This window comes from Castanea sativa, chromosome 9 (genome assembly GCF_040712315.1).
Source record: "Castanea sativa cultivar Marrone di Chiusa Pesio chromosome 9, ASM4071231v1".
NCBI classification, from domain to species: Eukaryota; Viridiplantae; Streptophyta; class Magnoliopsida; order Fagales; family Fagaceae; genus Castanea; species Castanea sativa.
In genome coordinates this window covers 30,273,815-30,285,158 of record NC_134021.1, presented here as the reverse complement: position 1 = coordinate 30,285,158, position 11,344 = coordinate 30,273,815, and the positions used below count along the sequence as shown (strand labels likewise).

The window sequence follows — 11,344 nt, the reverse complement described above, 5'->3', positions numbered from 1 at the left end:
AGAACCTACAGCTATTTAACTATTTTTGAACCTGCTAGATACAATCATTCTCACATCAATTTTGCAATTTACTTACTTATGCGATTATAATTAGTCAGTTGGTTGCACAAAATTGAAAAAATTATTTATCGATTCATAATTGCACAAATCAACAAGTCGTGAAATTATGATTGATTTTATCTTTTATCTGTAGAGTTATTCTTCTTTTGGACGCAAATTGTTGAGTTCACCTTTGTTCCAAGTAACAATATAGTAATCAACCTAGTATAAGAAAAGAAAAAGAAAAAGGAAAAAACAATACAGTAATCAAATTAAAATTTAATACCAATTAGACAATAGAAAAGAAATACCCAGCCATCCAGGAGGGGCATTCTCATAGGTGGGTCCTACTAGGCCAACCTCTCTCTGTCTCCTATGGGATGGATAAGCACTCAAACCTTGTCATGTGATATAATCCCCCTTCTCGTGGGTTCAATCTTTCACTCCAAGGGCAACAAGACACCAAGGCGTGGCCTAGTGATAGAAATTCCACACTAAACTCCATGAAAGCCACCTTCTTTGATTCAAAACTTCAACACCCAGAACCCCCCTCCCTCTTTCATCATCTATAATCCATTTCCAAATTCCTCAGTAGGAAATGGATCTTGATGAGTGGGAATTCCTCCCTGATGATGATGGCTTCCTTGATTTCCATGACGATGGTGATAAAAAGAATTTCTTGGGCAAACGTAATTCTGATCCAAAAACCGTTTTCAACATGAATTACTTCATATGCCCATCACCAACTCCTAGGAAAATCATTGAACCACCTAGGAATTCAGGGTTGCCTAGTCAACTTGTCCCTGTTCCAATTCATTTGGAACCACCAAGTGGAAAGGCCCGTGATGATGATGAACAACAACTAGTGAAGCAAATCACTAAGGTTCCTATTGAAATCAGTGTTTTGCCCTCAGCTTCTATCACTGAAAAAATCAATCATATGGAAGCTGATCAAGACTCGGTTTCACAAGTTTTCTTCAAAATGAAGGAAAATGAATTTGTCGACATGAAAATGGACTCCCCAAAGTCTGGTGCTAGGGGGTTCTTACCTCAAATTGATACCTTTCAGTTTGAGGACAAAGGTGAGGCCTTGGAGGGTATGAGTATGACCTCTCCAAGAATGAAAGTTGAGAAAGATATGGTTTTGGGCAAGAAAAGTATTATGGATTGTGATGCCAACATAGAGGAGGTCAATTGGGATGAGAGCAATGGTAGGCTCAACATATGGAAGTGGAGCTTAACTGGGATTGGAGCTATTTGTTCTTTTGGTGTTGCTGCTGCTACAATTTGTATTCTGTTTTTTGGAACCCAACAAACCAACAAACACAACCAGAAGCTTCGGTTCCAGATCTACACTGATGACAAGGTCAGCAAGTTTCTTAGTATTATGCTTTTTGTTTATTTATTTTTTTAGTCATCAATAACCAAATCACAGCTGATTCTCTATTTTGTTAGGCTTAGGAACAAAAAGCAAAGTTTGATTTACACATGACAATTCAACAAGAACATATTTTTTTAGGAGAACTTGAATTAAAACGTCATGTATTGAAAGAATTTCTTAATGGAAATTCTTTTGCTGAGCTGACACCAACTCTGATTGCAGAGAATTAAGCAAGTGGTGCACCACGCAACCAAATTGAATGAAGCAATTTCGGCTGTCAGAGGAGTTCCCATGACCAGAGCTCACATTACCTATGGTGGTTACTATGATGGTCTTTAAAGCACTGATTTCAACAGATCCCTGGCCCTTCTTTAAGAGTGAACAATTGGATGCATATGCAATGGTCAATCCTACTTTATTTGCATAAGGTCTTTCTTTTTTTGTTAATAAAATTATATATAAGCTATATGTATAGTTTCTGGATCCTTCTCTGTATTGTAGATTCCTTATGATCCTTCATATTTATCCACTTATATTTTGGTAAGTAATGTCATCTAATTCAGAGCATTGCACAGTGCGTGTTTTGTGGTAATTGGTCCGAATGTTTTTTATTTTTTTACAAAGAACTAGCTAACTAGACCTTGATCATCCATTTAGCCAAAAAAAAAAGAAAAAAAGGAACCGTGATCATCCAGTGATGGGGCCCTATGGTTATTGGAATCTCACGCCTGTGGTTCCATTTAAAGCAGACGGGGCCCAATGGATGTTGTGAATCTAAGGGGTCCATTGACTCATTGTGAATCTTAGGGTTACTGTTGTTTAAATAGTAATTTTTAGTGTTTAAGTAGTATTATATGTGTTTTCATGTAATTTTTTACTCACGTATTTCTACAATACAATCTACTAGAAATTTTGTATCAAATGAATCTTAAAGTTGTGCGTAAACCAATAAACTAAAGAGTTTGAAAATTTTGCTGGCAAAGACTCAAATCTCAATATGACTTCTCTACGCAAGTCATGGTACCGTGCATTACTCTATCGAATCTTCTAAGTTAACTACATAACCATCGATAGCTCTTGAGAAGGATTGTGTTTTATAAGATGTTTTGTGTTAATAAAGAATTTATTTATTTAGGGTAAAAAATGGCTTTGATCAATTTCTTATTGCTATGATTAAAATCCTTTTCTTTAGGGTGGTTTTGGTTAGAATGCCCTATCATCAATGGCTGGCTTAATGTCCTTTTTTAATGATGCTTAAAAGACCTTTTATTTTATAGAAATAAACGTTAGTTAGTTAGTTAAGGTGTATTTTTATTTTTTTTATAGATAAAATAGTATTTCAAATTATGAAATCTATTCTCTCTTAAAAAAAAAAATTAAGAAATTTATTACCACCGTGCACCTTTGGTGCGGTGGTCACTCCACAAGTATAAATGCTTGTGGGATGTGAGGGGTAAAGGTTGGGGTTCAAGTCTCTAGAAGGGAGTTTCACGCACATATACACTTAGATTAGATTATGTGGGTAAAGTTTGAATTCAAAAACTCTTATTCGATTATAAGATAGACTTCGTATTTCTTAAACGAATTGGTTATTAGGAATTGTTTTTCTTCGCATATATTAGTGAAAAAGTGGATCAGCTTAGAATAATGTCTCTATTAAAAACGTAAATTTTTCATATTTATTTTTTTTCCACAAGTATCAATACAGTAAATAATGTTTAAAATAACATCATTTATATATATATATATATATATATATATATATATATATATATATATATATATATATATACACACATTTTGTTACACCGATCAAAATATTCTACCTTAACAACAACGAAAATAATAAAGTGAAAAAACTTAATGATGGGTCAACTTAAGATGGCAGCTAATTGCGCAGCTAGACAAATCCACCGCAGATATTTTGTATGGGCAATGAAAGAAAAAGAGTGTGACTGATTGAACATGAGTCTATCCAAACAAATGAGATTTATTGAGTTGTGACCCACCGCTTTAGATTGTTGAACTTGAGTCCCCGATTTTTCTTTATTAGACCAAATTTAAATAACCACGTACCACCCAATTATAAGAATGGTGACGTGAGGTTCACTAGAAAATAATTGATGTGAGTGCCCAACTGGAATTATGTGTCTGGTGCCATGTACAGGTGTTACCTTCTGACTATTCAATCGGTTGCTTTAACATGTGTTGGACATTTTTTGTGCTTGTCCGCCAACTTTGACACAATTTACATATTTATTAAAGCATAATTAGATTATGCTTCTACACACAAATTTACACGCAGAGTGTTTAAAGTTGCACTTCCACATCATTTTTATATTTTTCAACGCATAATTAGATTACGTCACTCACCATCCACTAGTAAAACTTTAATAATAAAAAATAGAGTATTTAAAGTTGTGTTAAAGTAGATGAACAAATGAACTATCTTAATACTTAATCGGTACCATTGTTTTTTCTTAATGAGGTGGTCACTCTACAAGTATAAATGTTTGTAGGGTATGGAAAGTAAGGACCGAAATTCAAGTCTCCAAGAGAGAGTTTCACATATATATACACTTAGATTTAGCTAGAGTAGAAATTCTATTTTGTAAAAAAAAAAAAAAAAAAACTTAATCGGTTGCTTTAACATGTGCTGGACAGTTTTTGCATTTTCACTCACTTTAATACAATTTGAACATTTATTAAAATATAATTAAACTATGCCATTGTTTATAAAAAAAAAAAAAAAAATTAAACTATGCCATTTACGCATAAATTTATACATGGAGTGTTAAGTTATACTTCGACATTATTTTTATATTTATTAATTTTTATATTTATCAATGTATAATTAGATTTCAACATATACTATCTACCAGACTACCACTGAAACATTAATGATAAATAAAATAAAATATATTTAAAGTTGTTTCAAAATGAATAAACAAATGTACGATCCTAATACTCTTTGAATACTCTTTGTGTGCGGGAACCTTCGAAGTGACAATAAACATTCCCAAAAACTGAAGATTCAGCACATTTCCAGCACATGAACTAGCTCAGTTTGCACATAAAAATGAGCCATCCTGCCCTTGGAAATGGGTTACACCCCCAGTTGTGTCGTTGTTAATCCAAAGTAAAACATTGTAATTATTCCAGCGACTTGCTGGTACCTTTGTTTGTTCCTCTCTTCAGGTTTAATGACATCATTCCCATTTCAAAAAAAAAAAAAAAAAGAATATGGCGAAAGGCCTAGAGTCTAGACCATCTGTTAATCTTAGTGTCTATGATTGCTTGGAATCTTTTTTGATTAGTCGTCTATATGAGATAATTGCTCTTGCTTTTTTGTTTGGTGTGTTCAAAATTCCAAATGGAAAAATGACAAGTTACTTTATTTCTGTTTATGTTTTATACGAAACATTAAATCGTAATCCATAATTGCTGCACTAGTGTACTAGTATTAATAATTTTTTTTTTGATAATCTACTAGTATTAATAAAATAAAACAACCAGTAACTCCCTATATAATTGTTGTACTAGAATTAATAAGACAAAAATATATTTTACACATGTCAATTTTGTTTGAGAATTGTAAGTTTGAAGTTAATCATTTTAGTTTAGTAATCTTGTCTAAAAATCGTTTTAGTTCATTAAGTTTGAAGTTTGTCATTTTAGTCTAGTAATTTTATCCAAAAATTATTTTAGTTCATTAATAACTCACTTAGTCCGGTAAGTTTACACAAAGATTACTCAAAGCTACCAACTTATAAGATCACATTGATTTTTGGGTAAAGTTATGTGATTAAAATGACATTTTTCAAATTTAAATGACTAAAATGATTTTGGGTGAAGTTATTAAACTAAAATGATTAACTTCAAAATGAAAGGACTAAAATGATTTTTTGGTGAAGTTAACGTGTGCAAATTGTAGTTTTACCTATTAATAAAAAAACTAGAAACTAATGTAATGCAAAAGAAAGTTTGAGGAAAATTTTTAATTATTTGTTGTAGGAAACATTTGGGTCTTATTAAGATTCTTACTAGTTACTAGGCCTAACTTAGGTGTAAAGCATAAAAAGATAATTTTTCTAAATTTCATTAATAGCCTTTGGGCCATATCTTAAACCTAATGTTAAGACTTGGTTTTGGCCACCCAATTACTATATTTGTCAAAGGGGAAATTTCGCCACCGACAACCTATTTAAGGGAGAAGGCATCAACAAACGAGCAAAAAGCAACACAACTCTCCAAAATAGTAATCTTAAACTAGATAAACCATTGGAGATATCAACCCTTTTGAAAAAAAAAAAAAAAAAAAAAACCTCTTGTGTAAGCTTAGATATTTGGGGAAGCCATGTTGTTCCAAAGTCTCAAATCTCACAAGTTTTTATAGAGCTTTGAGCCTAATATATAAGACTGAAAGTTAGGGCCCAAGGCCTTGTGGCTACGCCCGTTTGTAGAAAATTTGTGGCTTGAAATAATTAATATTTGCTATGTAATTACTTTATAGCCTAATTGATAATTTCGTGTTTGCATTGGTTATTGGATTGGTTGCTGGTACATAGTGATAGGTTGGTTCTCCAAAATTGCATTACTTGGTTGTGGTGGGACCAAACCAAACTCTCTATATGAGAAAGTATCTCATGGGACAGTCTCATGAGACCGATGTCTCAATGACATATAAGTCTCACGTGTGTGAGACAAACATGTCATTAAGACATAGGTCTTATGAGACAGTCTCATACAAGAATTTTCCATCTCTATATTCATAATTGGATTTGGGCATAAAAAAATAAAAGAGCCCTATATTTATTGGTGACTCCAAGTCCATGGGGAGTGGGAAAAAGAAAAGGGAGCAAGGAGAAATATGCAACAGTCCCAATCAGAAATCGGCAAAGAGCTGTCTTCTCAAGGAGGCCAGGACGAACAATGGTAGATACAACATGCTTCTAGAGGGGGCCAACTTGAAGGAGTCACGCAGTAGGTGGCAGACCCAATTCACAGTATCTTACCTTGTCAAATGTTACTGCTCAATCTGCTTGAACGAGAGCCCAAGTACTTTTTCTTCAGGAAGCCTCCACACCCCACTAAACTCCTTGGCAAACCTTACCCAAAGGGTTACGAGCCTTCCAAGTTCAATCTTTGTGGCAGACGGGGAGGGAGTGTTGTGGAACAAGTTAGCAAATTTCTTGATGTCATTGCACCACACACTAGAGACAAAGAATTGTGCTTAAATTCTGAACATCCAATTCTCAAGAAAGTCCAGGGCACTTGTTCTATGTCAAAGGTTAACATTAGCCTACTTTTGGGTCCATTAGCTACAAGAGCTTCTTGAAGAGATTCACTGGGTTTTAGGTGGATCACATGTAACAAGAAGCAAATAAATGTGAAGTTCTTTTAGCTAAGTTTGGTAACCCACTGGTGGTGTTGGTTGCTTTGGCCTTTGGCAAAGCTAAGTTTTTATGTACTCAAACTTTTTACCTTTAATTCTATTATTAGAGGTGTAATAACTAATAACCAAAAAAATAGTTCGAAAGTTTTTTTTTTCTTTTATTCAATTTTGGTAAAATTGAAAATTTTATAAAATTGTTGAAATATAAAAAGCCATCTAAACAAAAGCTGAGGTAAGCACAACTAAAGAAACATACCCAGTTAATATGAGATGATATAGATTAGAAATGCAACATTGCTTGAGTAGTGAGAAGCGAGAAGTTTATGAAGAGTGAGAAATGAGGGTAGGGAAGATAGAACCCCTTTTTTAAAAAAATTAATTCTTATTTTATTTTTTAATAAAAGAGTTGAGAATTTTATCTTATATAGTTATATTTAAGGTGTGTATGAGTTGGATTGTCGAGTTAAGGAGTTTTTCAACCCAATTCACCATATGAATTAAAAATATTCAACCTAACTCACAAGAATCAAGTTGAACCCATGGGTTGGAAATATGCAAACTATTTAAATTTTAAGACTAACTACAACCTACCCTGTGAAAATTTTAAAAATAAGGCTATATATGTAATTTTGTTCCCATTTTATATCTCTCTCCTCCCCCAACCAGGAGGATTTCTTTTCGTGGAGGCCTTATTAAAGGTTCGGATTCAACCATGTTATGATCCTCAGTGATTGAGGAAGAATGGAACACGTTTGCAATGGGAAAAGGGCACCTTGCTAGAAGGAAGGAAATCAACATGAAAGCAGACTTGCAGCATCTAATCAACGTGGAATGTCCGTCACTGTTTAATTAACCAATGGAATCGTGACTGGTTCAATTGTTAACTGCTTCAAGTGCGATTTGCTAACAATATTTAAAATGTTTTATTTAATAATTATATTTGTATTTTTAAAAAATATCGTGTAATTAAAAAAATATGTAATACTGTTTAAAAATTAAAAACATGTATTTAATCCCATGTATCACCGGGCAATTCGGTTCCAAGTTTCTAAACCATTGAAAACATTATAAATGATATCAAACATTATGGCTTAAAGTTCAAAATTGTAAACTTGTATCAAAATCAAAATTATCTCAAACATTTGCATTTTACATTTTAGACTCTAAAATTTAAAATTATCCATTTTAAACATAGAAGGCTTCAGAGTTTCTCAGCAAAATAAAATTTAAAAAATAAGAGCTTCAGAGTTCAGGCAAAGAGTTTGGGAGTAAAAAAACTCTTGCTTCTAGTAACGATGTTTGTATTTTTTAAAAATACTTCTGAATAAATAAATGTGTAAAAATTGTGAATAAATAAATGTATAAAAATAAGTATAATATTATTTAAAAACTAAAAACATCCGATTACCAAACAAGTCCTTGTAACTGCTGCAACTTTACCCTTCCACTGCCATTACTCATGTTTCTGTTTTTCTTAAAGAATTTACCCCCTTGTTTTATGTCTAACTTGGACTATCAAACTTTGATGATGTATTGTAATTATCTCCATTAATTTGCCTTGTTTTGTGAGAGGCGGCTACAACATAGCGATATGTAAACAATTTCTGGAAAGAGAAAATGTAAACAATTTCTGGAGAGAGAAAATATAAATATTTAGAGGGCAAAGAAATAAAATTTTGGTTGTTTTAATGCAACACTTGATATTTAATAATAACAAAAGATAACAAGAGATAAAAGTTTAGATTCGATTTGTGAAAATCCTGACATCTGTGAACCTTTTGGATTAAATTGAGAAAATCATGATGTTTTGGTTCCAATTTGATTAAAATTATTATACCAGTTGCTACAACTTAACAATTGAAAAAAAGAGAAACCAATTAGGATCCAATATAATTAGGCTTATTATACCAGTTGCTACAACTTAATAATCGAAAAATAAAGACTCCACTACATTACAATCTAAACAAACATTGAGCTACAATGACTCAACTATCCAGACTATTAGGCTAGGAGCAACCCACCAGCTTGTGAATAGTCTTCTAAAATACAAAAAGTGCTCAATTTTATACACTTATATCAAAAATTCGCACATCAGTCTTTGCAAAAATGATGTGCAGGTTAAACAAATGTGTATAATAGACAAACTAATGTAGATATTTTGTAAAAATAGATGTGTAAAATAAAAAAAAGTAAGTTTTAAACGTGCAAAATGAAAAAAAAATTTGCATTTACTTATGCGTATGCACTAACAACTGAAAACAAACTCTATCATTACAAAAAATAAAAGATAATAACAATTCAATCATTAGTAAAACAGTAGTAAATAAACTAAATTACTAATGGCACCTATTATTTCTCAGGTCACATCACTTTGTTTGGCTCCTACTAATTCTCAACATCCCAACTCTTCCAGTGTTACCACTGTGGACACCAACCTACACAAACAAAAACACGCATCCCCTTCGTAGAAAACTACACTCCTACAATTCCTCTAATTGGACGAAAGATTATATCTTGTATCCGGCGTATACGCCGTGTCTCTTACGCAGAAGCGGGCCCCACAGCATGTGTATGAGAGACGACATACTCCTAATGGACACATAATTCCAAATTTATGTATGTATCACGTAGAGATTTTTCAATCACTTTATAATGAAAATGTATTTCACTCAAATACTATAATTTTTTTTTATTGTTATCGCAACTTTATTCTTCATTACCTCGAAAATCAAATAACAACAAAATATAGTAAAATTATAAATACAACATTGACAAAATATCAATCACAAAAACCGAACAAAATTTAAATAAAAAAATGAAAAAGAATGTTTGAAGCCATCTAGGAAAGGAACAGTAAAAGAGAAGAGGCGTTCCTTACCCTCAAACAGATTCAGATTACTGTGTGCCCCTGTCTGAACCACACGGCGTTTTTTCTTTTTTATTTGCACCATCTGGTTATTCTGAGGCAATCGAAACCCTCAATAAAAAAAAACAAAAAAAAACATACATATATTAATGTATCAAAAACCCCATAAAAGAAGAGAAGAAAAAAAAAAGAGAGAGTAGTAGATGTGATAGTAAAAAATAGAGAAAAATGTGAAAGGCTTGTTTGGGGGAAAACAGATGAGAGAGATACAAAAGAGTCCCCGTAAATTCAAAAAGGCCTTTTTTTGTAAGTTTGATATCTGCCTCCTAACTAAGCCAGGTATGAAATCCAAAGTTCATACGGCTACTCTTTGAGGCAAATCACACTTTGTTACATCACACCAAATTCAAACCCCACACCCACACAATAAGAGAGACAATGAAGTTGATTTTCTAGCCGACTTGAGCTGCCACACTGTGAGATTAGGGTTTCAGATCTTTCGGCTTTATAAGATAGTGCTGACAACTGAAATTACTAAAATACCCTCATTTAAAATATGAAATTATCTTGGTCGGAAGCCCTGGACTAAAAACCATTAAAACTAAAAGCTATTCTTTTTTTTTTTTGGTCATTATATTTATATTTATTATTAAAAAAAAGGCCTTTTTGAATATACCTAAAAAAAAAAAAAAAAAAGGGTAAAGTTAGTTTGTGTGTTTTTTTTTTTTTTTTGTTAATCTCATTTCATTTTAGTCCCTAAATTTCTTGGGATGATTTCAATTTCATCCTTATTCTTACTTACCTCATGTTTCTCAAAAAAACCTTATTTTCCCCATTGAATATACTATGTTAAGTTTATAAATTGCATGTGTCATTTAAATACAATTTGGGCCAGTTAATATATGCCTTTAGGGCATATATTAATTACTAATATTAGAAAGCTTTTTATGGAAAATTAAAAAAGTTGTCATAAAAAGTTAATCTTCTTTCACTCTTCTATACAAAATTTCCCGAAATAGTTTACCCAATTTAATAAATATTTAAAAATAGTTTCAAACTATGACCTGTTCCTAAAGATAGCTATTTATCATCAGACCAATACACCGATTAGTTTTTGATGTAGGCAAGGATTGAACTATATATTTCTTATTCAATTATCAGGAATTTTACCAGTTAAGCTCTCAAAATAATATATATATATATATATATATAAAGCGATATGAAATACAAAACGATATGAAATTTACACATTTTAGCCCCAAAATTACTCACATCAATCTATCTATAAATGTGTATATTTATTATTTACAGATTTGCTACAAGCAACCGTCTAAAGAATCAACATCTTTTGTACCACTTTGTGTTCCACAAATAAAAACTTGCCTCATGTCTCCTTATTTAATTAAATCCTCCTATTATGTTTTTCTTAATTTAATTACCAAAATATAATAAGAATCCAAACACCACCACCATCAACCTTGGCCAGCGTCAACTACCTTCACCCTTGACGTGATCACTCACGGCAACCACCATCGCCTGATCTAAAACACCACCGGACATCCAAGCCACTACCCCTTCTCAATCCCGTTGGACAATAATAGAATGCAGAATTTCACATCGTTCTTCATTTTTGAATTTATATTAGAACCCATCGAACAATACC

At 32.3% G+C, this 11,344-nt stretch overlaps 1 protein-coding gene and 2 non-coding genes across 3 annotated transcripts; 1 reads left to right on the top strand and 2 right to left on the bottom strand.

Moving 5' to 3' along the window:
• The first annotated feature begins 369 nt into the window (after nt 1-369).
• LOC142610369 (uncharacterized) lies at nt 370-1,987 on the top strand. The gene is made up of 2 exons (XM_075782173.1): nt 370-1,405; nt 1,643-1,987. The coding sequence occupies exons 1-2, from the start codon at nt 638-640 to the stop codon at nt 1,757-1,759; spliced, it is 885 nt and encodes a 294-aa protein (XP_075638288.1). The 5' UTR covers nt 370-637; the 3' UTR covers nt 1,760-1,987.
• A 7,651-nt stretch (nt 1,988-9,638) lies between these two features.
• On the bottom strand, nt 9,639-9,785 carry LOC142611485 (small nucleolar RNA snoR138). Its single transcript, XR_012840067.1, has one exon. It is a non-coding gene; the product is annotated as a small nucleolar RNA snoR138 (small nucleolar RNA).
• Nucleotides 9,786-9,907: 122 nt separating this feature from the next.
• LOC142611478 (small nucleolar RNA U19) lies at nt 9,908-10,022 on the bottom strand. The gene has a single exon (XR_012840061.1). It is a non-coding gene; the product is annotated as a small nucleolar RNA U19 (small nucleolar RNA).
• Between the last annotated feature and the right edge of the window lie 1,322 nt (nt 10,023-11,344).

What these genes read in the sequence shown, in the direction of transcription:
- LOC142610369 (XM_075782173.1), top strand. Translation starts at nt 638, where the DNA reads ATGGATCTTGATGAGTGGGAATTCCTCCCTGATGATGATGGCTTCCTT. An exon ending in AGATCTACACTGATGACAAG is followed by an intron (nt 1,406 to 1,642) that starts GTCAGCAAGTTT and finishes CTCTGATTGCAG; the next exon opens with AGAATTAAGCAAGTGGTGCA.